A 9,246-nucleotide genomic window follows, 5' to 3' on the forward strand; every position below is an offset into this window, starting at 1 on the left:
AATTTTCTGTTGATGAACGAATTGTTTCAGCTGCTAATTAGTGACAACACGTGGAGTGTGCCGGTCAGGTGGATAGGCCGAGTAATAACGGGACTGGTCCAATCCGATGGTGCCAGCTGATGGAGGTTGAATCTTTTGTCTCTGTCGCATGTGGGTTCCCTGAGATGAGGAACTGGTGGAGCGTGAGGAAGTGGAGGCTGCACGATCACAATCCAACAGGTGAACTGGCACAGTGTAAATATTTGATCATAAGCAGGAAGTGTCTTCATTTGGGACTTGATCTAGTATCCGTGTTTATCTGGTCATTTTCATAAATCATATTTATGCCACACACTTTCTCCTCGAAATTATTATAAAAATTATAAAATTAAAACAAGGATTAGCATTCTCTTAAAAGGTAGAGCTTGAGAACAGTATTATACCAGAAGTCCCAAACCTCAGCATTTGTGTTGAACATGCACTACGAACAACTATCAGTGAATTACTGTATGTCCTCATGTCCACGCTACAGTACAACTAAAATGGTTCACGCACAGCATGAAGGTATTACTTCCCCTTCCTCAAATAACTAACTGTGTATAAGGTGAGACGTGGCCGAAACGCTGACTAAAAACAACTTCCTCAGAAGCAGAACATAGCCATTTCTAAATTTAGATACTGAAGCAGCACAAATGCTCACCATGAATGACACGGAACTTATGGGCGAATACCAACAGTATAAACAACTGAGTTTTATTATCTTTCATTATTTTCCAACATGTGTTTTGGTGGCTTCTTTACAGACAGCTCTTGCTCCATGTCCGTGATGAAACGACACACAGACCACTTTGCACAAACATGGGTTTCTTGTACAGAGACATTTTGAAGACAAATTTGAAACGACAATGACAGAATACGCAGACTACTACACAAAATACAAAAACCTGGCTGTTTTATTTGCAACAACACGTTCTCAATGCCCCTGTATTCATGGCTATCAACTTGATTAATACTTAAGGACCCGCCTTTGTTTGGGGATTTGTTCTAGGTGGCTGAAAATGAAACTGGTAAATATTTCATTATATACAGTCATTGATATTCACGAGTACAGGGAAATACTTGAGACAGGTGCAAAGGGTGTCATCGCCGGATTTGTCATGCTCCTCTCATCTCCTTGCTGATTGGCTGCTTACTCCACTCTTGTGCCGATTGGCCCTTGGAGCCTCTTAAAAGCTTGTGTGGGACCAACACCGTCATCAGAACTGTGGAAAGAAGAAGTCAAGTTATTTTCCATGTAAGCATTTCTGTCTGTAATATACAGAAAAAAAAGAAAAAAAACTACAATAGCCAAATTTTAGCCATAAAACCAGAACGCAAAACTCTTACGTTCTTGAGGAATTCCTCAGCGACGATACGGGCCCTGGCATTAACGGACAGTTTCATCTCGCTGATCTCCTTGTCGATCTCCTCCATGAAGTGGATGACAAAGTCCACCAGCTTGTGTTTGTACATCTGCTCTGTGTGGAAGTTGGTGATCAAGAAGCTAATATCGTATCCCTGAGATCACAGTGCAAGGGAGGAAATGAGAAAGAAGCGAGTCAGAGAGACTGGTCAACACGACGACAAGAAATACTTGTGTAATTGGAATCATGGGAATATACATTGTAAATAATGAGGTATTTTACTTTATGTTTGGACAAAGTTTCTACAACATGTGCATGAAGAGCCCCATGCTCTTTGCCATTCAAAAAGTTCACACTTTTTCTCTTTTGTTTTCTTCCTGTATATGGATTCATTTTTTAGTCAATCCCTTTCTTTAATTCTAGTATACAAAACTATTCTCTCTCTCTCTCTCTCTCTCAGGTTCTCTCACCTCTACTGGTTTCCTCCTGAGAATGAAGAAGTTCTCTGCTCTCATCATCATGAAGCGCATGAACTTGTGGCAAAGGATCTTCTCAATCTCATCAGCCTGCAGTGAGGAAATTTAATACTGTTAGACTGTGAAAGAAAATGGGCAAATGTGTACAGCTCCAAAAACCATCCTGCTGTTTTTAAATCACCTGCTTGACAGCAATGCTGACTCTGACAGAGTTGATGGATCCCTCAATGAGAACCCTCTCCTTGTCATTACGGCTGATCACCACAGGCTGAAGTAGCAGCTCCTTACTGCTCCTGTAATCACAGCACAATCCATCCATGACAGATACAAACTTGTAAATTATTGTGTTTCCTACATACTAAAAGTCAACATAGTGCTTGAGAAACTGCATGGCTCTAAATAGAACCTTTGAAGTTAAAGTGACTTGTTAAAAAACTCTTAATCTTCTCTTTGTATTGGGATTGTATTGCTAACAGGCTGCAACAAGTCCCTGCTGGCCAGTTTTACAGCCTTGCCGATGCTTGTGTCATTTTTTTTTCCCCTCCTAGATTTTCTTCTGCAAGTTTGCACAAGTCTAGACTTGTGTGACAGCTGTAGAGCGCTTAAAGAAGTATTTTACTGCTGGAAAGAGGGTCTTTTCATAAAACTGGGCTGTCTATGCAGTCTATTTTTTTTTTTAAATTAGGGCTAAATGACAAAAGAAAACAGAAAATGTACTGTCCCTTTTTGCTCAAAAAGTAGAGAAACCCTACAACTACCAGAATGCATTGCGGCACCACAGACCAATGACGGGAGAAACCGCAGAGAGAGAAAGGGGGGGGGCTATTTCTCTTTATCTGCTTTTATACTCTTTGAGTCTGTGTGCAGAATATGTAGTTAAAGCAACAGCCCCGGGGCCAGCAGAAAGAACTCCAAGTGATGTGTTTTGAGTCAAGCGCTCACTTGGATTTTTTCTGCTGGCCTGAGAGTTGGGAGATCTGGGCACTGGTAACATGGAGGGAAGTTTAACTTAAGTACTTAAGTTGGTTGAAGAACGGCAACGTTTCCCTTTAAGGGCAGGAGACATAGGAGGAGAACCTGCAGAGCAGGGGGGACAAGCAGTGAGACTGCTAACTCCAAACACGTGCCATTGCTACACATACCTGACCTCCACCTCAGGCTTGTTGTGTCGCTCCACCACCTGAGAGGAGAAGTTCTCCAGACAGAGGGCTGCCTGCAATGTGGCCCTCACAGCGTTTAAGTAGGGGCGCAGAGTCGCTGTCTGAGGAGAAATTGTATGAGATCAACGTCTGGGTGGGTCCCACTGCAGATAAGATCTTGTTAGACGATGCATTTCTTATTTAGATCTGGGTATATGTGCAAACTGGACCTCCCAGTCTAGTGAGGAGGACTCGACCAGCAGGGTCAGCTTGTGAAGTCATGTTTGATCAAGAACCACAAAAACAACAAAAAAAACAGAGCTGCATGAAGGGGCTCCCTGCAACCCTTCCACCCCACTTACAGTTTTCCACATTTATATTTTTGGCGATAGAACTATATAACAGTCATTTTAGAAATAAAAACATACATGCTTTCAGTATCAAACTAGCCATAAGTGATTTCGCTTGCAGTCACGTCAGTGGATGGTGACTGACACAGCAGAGCCTTCAAATTATTTACGTCCCTCTACAGCACTCTGCGTAACGTTATGCCCAACATAAAACGTAAACGTTACACAACTTTGCCAACGTCTGATGACAAAGCTTTGGGAGAGCTAATGTTAACAGGTATAACGATGAGATGAGAAAAGGAGGCGAGAGGAAAGGACAGCTCAGCTCAGCTCGATCACTTTAGTTTCTGCAGCCGTATCAAGGATGCCCGTCCTCTCATTTCACTGTAGCCGACCAGAAATCCCGTCTGTGAGGAACACGAAGCTAGCTAGCAAATATCCCCTTCAACGTAGCCACAGTTAGCGGAGAAAATGTGCTAATTAATGAAATATAACGATACATGTAGTGTAAAACACTTACCATTTTTGTGCTGTGAAAGACGGAAGTTCCTCAGCCACGCCTGGGACTCCTCTTCCGTAAATCCTACATCGTTTAGCACAAATGGGGTGCGCTGGTTTTTTATTTAGCTCTTCTTTGAGGAGACGGATTTCTCCACAAACCAGAAACGATGCCGCTCACCCTTCTTACTCCGCCCTGGTGGACTATATTTTCTATAAAACGAGTATACCCAACGATGCGTCCATTTCGGTCTGTGAACAGGGGCCATTTACCTCAGCGTTTATTAGTTGACAAGTATTTTGACCATGTGTTATCTGTTCTTGAATAAAATATGTTAAATAACAACGTTATTGCCAACATATGACCCAGTTTAATACTGAATGGCGGGTTTAAGGGTAATTTATTTTGTATGCACCATGACACAAAATGGTTTGTTCCGATGATACCATTCTATCACTAGACTCATACGTTCACAAATCCTGAAGTTTGTTTTGATAGATGGTTATATCTGAAAGTACTCCTACTGTTTTGTTGTTGTAATGTTGTGAAATTTTAATTTTGGTCTTAAAATTGTTATTTTATCAAAAATAGGCCATCATTTAATTTGAATGTATTTTACACCCCTCTCTAATCACAATGGTTTTTCCCATCATGGACACCATTCACTGACGGTAAATATCCAAAAATCGCTGTTCTTAAACATTGATCAAAGATATACGTTCGTGTTTTGGGCTAGTATCATTCAAGTCTTGTGATTAAAACCTCCCTTCGTGTAAAATGTCCGTGTGCAAAATCGTAAAATTGTAGCGACCTTTATTAAAATGTAAGAGTAATTTAGGCAGTGTGGGCCCAGCGCGCTCGCGTTGTGTGAAGCAGACCTGTGTGTAACGATATGTGTATTTGGGTGGGGGCGTGCGTGCTTGAGTGTGTGTTTAATGCGCGTGTACGTGATAGAAAGACACAGACAAACTGAACCACAGCTGACAACCACTGTGCCTGCGTGTCTCATCTTCTTGTATCATCCACACTGTCCATCTTCTAGTATCAGTCTATTCAGACACTGCCAGGTCCCTGCCACACACCGCATCATGAGCGAGTTGAAGGACTGTCCCCCACTGAAATATTACGACTTTAAGCCCGTCGAGCATGTCAAGGTGTGTCCCCGCTACACTGCTGTGCTCGGCCGCTCAGAGGACGACGGGATCGGCATTGAGGAGCTGGACACCCTGCAGCTGGAGCTGGAGACGCTCCTGTCCTCAGCCAGCCGCCGCCTCCGAGCCCTGGAGGAGCAGAGACAGGTAGGAGAAAGTTAGGACCTCCCCTTCTTTGTGGTATGTGGTTTTCATCCCAATTCAGTTTCCTGTGACTGAGAATCCCAAATGAAGACGGCAAAACATACACTGTTGACAACGCCTGTCTTGTTGGTTACAATTTGTAACTCCCCTTCTTTGCTGCCTCTCAGATCCTAACAGACTGGCAGGACAAGAAGGGAGACAAGCGCTTTCTGAAGCTGGGTAAAGACCCAGACCCAGCTGCCTCTTCTCGCCACAAACCAAAGAAGCAGAAGTTGGATGGAAAAGGTGGTCACGCACCTGGTCCAGGTCCTGGCAGACCCAAATCCAAAAATCTGCTGCCTAAAGTCCAAGAGTATGAATTTACTGACGATCCACAAGACATTCCCCGCACTCCTAAAAATGATGCACCCAACAGGTCAGTTGTTCTGTATTTGCTTTGCCTTAGTGTTTTTCCACAGACTCTGTTCATCTTATTAGCGAGGCTAGTCTCAAATAAGTTTGCTGTAGTAAGAATTTCTTGATTTCAGATTTTGGGCATCAGTCGAGCCATATTGTGCTGATATCACAAATGAAGAGATACGACTGCTAGAAGAGCTTCTGAAACCCCCGGAGGATGAGGCTGAGTATTTCAAAGTATGACATGAAAAGCCATGTACTGTTGTCACGTTATGTACCTAAATTCACTCGAAGCATGGCCAAACATCTGTGTGTTTTTATTTTGTTAAGTAAAAGTATTATTTTAGACATGCGTTGGTGCTGTCTGTGTAAACTGTAGATTCCAGCTCTGGGGAAACACTACTCTCAGCGGTGGGCTCAGGAGGATCTGCTGGAGGAGCAGAGGGAGGGAGCACGAGCCAACGATAAGAAGAAGAGCCTCATGGGAGGGCCTCTGTCTGAGCTGGATGCAAAAGGTGAGGGAGCAGCCTGTGCCTGGAATGACTGCCCTCGGTGTTACTGTAGTTACTGAACAAGCATGTATACACCTTAATACTCTTCTTCATGTTCAACTGCTGCAGATGTGGACTCCCTGTTGAAAAAGTCAGAGTCCCAACATGAATCTCCAGAAGACGGATGTCCCTTTGGTCCTCTCACACAGCGTCTGCTCCAGGCCCTTGTAGAGGTCAGTACGCTGCGATCAATAATGTACTCTGTTAAAACTTCCAATAATGCCTTCTGGCCTTTAAAAATACAAATGACTGATGAGTGAGATATGGCTTCTGAAATATTCATGTTTAAATGTTGGGAAAAGACTGAAACATTACCATCCTTTTGCTGCTTTTCTTCCAGGAGAACATTATATCCCCCATGGAGGATTCTCCTATACCCGACATTTCAGGGAAGGATGCTAATGATGGCGCTGGGACTTCTCCTCGAAGCCAAGGAAAAGCTTTTAGGTATTTGAGAAACACCTGTTTTGTGATTCAGATTTGATTCCGATTCACAAGGACTTGATTTCTGATTTGATTCAATAACAATTCGATAAGGGATATTTCAAAACCAATTTTGCTTGAATATGAAAGAGATTCTACAATTGTAGAAAGTTCCTTCTACCCTTGTGCCTCATTAAAATGATTAATCAGGGAACTGACCCCAAAGCAGTTTTATTAATGTACTGTTTATTTAACATGCACACACTACAGCAGTCAACTCAATAAATGGCCTCTACAGTCAGTGAGTATTAAGTGACACAGTAGTTGGTACCAATGGACTCCTTAGGTCTTCTAGTTTGATATGATACAGACATAAATTGATTCTGGATTTTCTGAATTGATATTGGATCATTCAAATAAAAAAGGATTTTAATCAGAAAATATTTTTTTTTATACCCAGTCCTAGTTGGCAGACATACCAAGACTGCAGTCATGGGTTAATCCCAGGTCTTTGTCTTTTACAACACCCAGGTCTGCAGCTGTACATATACTACACAGAGCTGTGCTACAAACACCTGTGTGTAATAGTATATTTATGTCGTCACACATATACCCAGGCGACACTGCTTGTCTGAATGCAACTGCCTGGCCACAGTACTGGATATTGGTTGGGAGTGTGGTTTTATTCTAGTCCTGTGTGTCCTCAACAGTATTCTGAAATAGGTTGGCCCAAAGTTTATTTTAAGTATCAAGACATCCTGAACTGTTTACTTTACTCAATGCCACACATCTCATATCTTCGGTCTTCCCCCCCCCCTCCAGTGTTCCTCACACACGCTCGTTGGAGGCTCGTATCAAAGAGGAGCTGGTGGCTCAGGGGCTGCTGGATTCTGAGGAACGACCTGGACCAGGAGGAGACTCTGAGGACGAGGTCTTGGCAGAGCTGCAGAAGAGACAAGCAGAGCTCAAAGCCCTGAGTGCTCACAACAGAGCTCGTAAGCAGGAGCTGCTCCGGTGAGGAAACACGCCAACAATGGATACTCAGCAAAGAAAGAAATGCCCATTTTTCAGGACACTGTATTTTAAAGATACTTTTGAAAAAATCAAAATAACTTTAGAGCTCTTCATTGTAAAGGGTTTAAACAAGGTATTCTATGCTTGTTCAATGAACCATAAACAATTAATGAACATGCTGTTGGACAGTCAAAAAGACAATAATTAGGCAATTATACAGTGAAAAGAAAATTAGGGAAGTAAAGAGACCTTTCTACTGACTCTGAAAAACACCTAAAGAAAAGCACCCAGGGTCCCTGCTAACCTGTGTGAACGTGCCTTAGGCATGATGCAGGGATGCATGAGGACAGCAGATGTGGCCAGGGCAGTAGGCCTACATTGCAATGTCCCTACTGTAAGACGCTTAAGACAGCGCTACAGGGAGATAGGAAGTACAGCTGATCATCCTAGCAGTGGCAGACCATGTGTAACGACACCTGCATAGGATCGGTTCATCCGAATGTCACACCTGCGGGACAGCTACAGGACGGCAACAACAACCGCAAGAACTGGCCCGTCTGGTGCAGTACATGAGGAGGAGATGCACTGCAGTACTTGTGCAACTGGTGGCCTATACTAAAGCCTACTTTTGATTTTTCAGTTTATGCCTTAGTTGTTAAATCATTTAATGTTCATGCAAATATTTGCATATGTTAAGTTTGCTTCAAATATAAAAGCAGTTAAAAGTTACCATCAAGTAAACTGTATATCAAGTGAAGTCTGATCCATGATAAGCTGTGGACACTAACTTTTGGATTTGCTGCTGCCTCGCAGGTTGGCGAAAGAGGAGATGCGCAAGCAGGAGCTGAGGCAGAGAGTCAGGGTGTCCGACAATGAGGTCATGGAGGGATTTCGGCGAATCATGGCAGCCAGGCAGAAGAAACGCACCCCAACCAAGAAGGAGAAGGACCAGGCCTGGAAAGCTCTGAAGGAGAGGGAAAGCATCCTCAAGTTACTGGATGGATAGAGGAAGAAACCGTTTGTGTCTGGTTTTTATCCAGGAAAGATGTTGAAAGAAGAATCTTTTCCCCACCGATAGTTGCTGTGACAACAGTATTCATGATGATGTATGATACAGTGTACTGCAGGTCTGCGTGATTTGAGTAGGGACATTTCTTTATTAGTTTTTATGTTATGTACAGCAGAATGCTCATTTGATCAGTAACGTTAAGGATGCATCAGGGACCTCTTCTCCTTCAGTTGAATTGTTTCCATCGAGTTTTTATGTTGCTTTTTCATTTTACCATTGTGATGCTATGAAAACAATACACATTATTGTTTGAATAAATCAGTACCACCATTTTTGTATGTGTGAAAAAAATACTCAGTTCAGAGGAGATGCATCATTACATGCCAAAATGTGGATGTTTTTTTTAATGGCCGTTGATATTTTTTTTGTGATTTATGATAAAAGTAGATATCTAAAATTCCTTCTGTAAAAACCTTTGACTCTAATATGTCAACAAAATGAAATGTGGCTCTATCCAGTGTTCAGATTTATGTTCTAGAAATGTATGCAAAATTGTGCATATTTAATAAAACAATGTCTCATTTGCATATTTAAAGAAACTCATAAATATTAGTGTGTATTTATATAGGATACGATCAAGCATGGAGACCATTTCTCTCAAATGGTAGCAAGGAGGCAAACTGAGCCAAATGCCTAAGGAAGTTTTAGCCAG

At 42.4% G+C, this 9,246-nt stretch overlaps 2 protein-coding genes across 4 annotated transcripts; one reads left to right on the plus strand and one right to left on the minus strand.

Moving 5' to 3' along the window:
• Positions 1–704: 704 nt before the first annotated feature.
• On the minus strand, positions 705–4,055 carry LOC116687761 (actin-related protein 2/3 complex subunit 4). Its single transcript, XM_032513361.1, has 6 exons — positions 3,868–4,055; positions 3,001–3,119; positions 2,040–2,151; positions 1,853–1,948; positions 1,366–1,536; positions 705–1,241 (listed from the first exon to the last, which is right to left on the minus strand). The coding sequence occupies exons 1-6, from the start codon at positions 3,868–3,870 to the stop codon at positions 1,236–1,238; spliced, it is 507 nt and encodes a 168-aa protein (XP_032369252.1). The 5' UTR covers positions 3,871–4,055; the 3' UTR covers positions 705–1,235.
• Positions 4,056–4,303: 248 nt separating this feature from the next.
• Positions 4,304–8,870, plus strand: tada3l (transcriptional adaptor 3 (NGG1 homolog, yeast)-like). 3 transcript variants are annotated; one of them, XM_032513359.1, is made up of 9 exons: positions 4,304–4,517; positions 4,889–5,144; positions 5,309–5,556; positions 5,669–5,774; positions 5,917–6,052; positions 6,158–6,261; positions 6,429–6,535; positions 7,334–7,525; positions 8,339–8,870. In XM_032513359.1, the coding sequence occupies exons 2-9, from the start codon at positions 4,935–4,937 to the stop codon at positions 8,529–8,531; spliced, it is 1,296 nt and encodes a 431-aa protein (XP_032369250.1). In that variant the 5' UTR covers positions 4,304–4,517; positions 4,889–4,934; the 3' UTR covers positions 8,532–8,870. The 3 variants fall into 3 exon arrangements, with proteins under 3 accessions (XP_032369250.1, XP_032369249.1, XP_032369251.1); XM_032513358.1 differs by having other exon boundaries at positions 4,370–4,517; positions 4,895–5,144; XM_032513360.1 differs by lacking the exon at positions 4,304–4,517 and adding an exon at positions 4,568–4,669 and having other exon boundaries at positions 4,895–5,144.
• The last annotated feature ends 376 nt before the right edge of the window (positions 8,871–9,246 follow it).

This window comes from Etheostoma spectabile, chromosome 4 (genome assembly GCF_008692095.1).
Source record: "Etheostoma spectabile isolate EspeVRDwgs_2016 chromosome 4, UIUC_Espe_1.0, whole genome shotgun sequence".
Classification (NCBI taxonomy): Eukaryota; Metazoa; Chordata; class Actinopteri; order Perciformes; family Percidae; genus Etheostoma; species Etheostoma spectabile.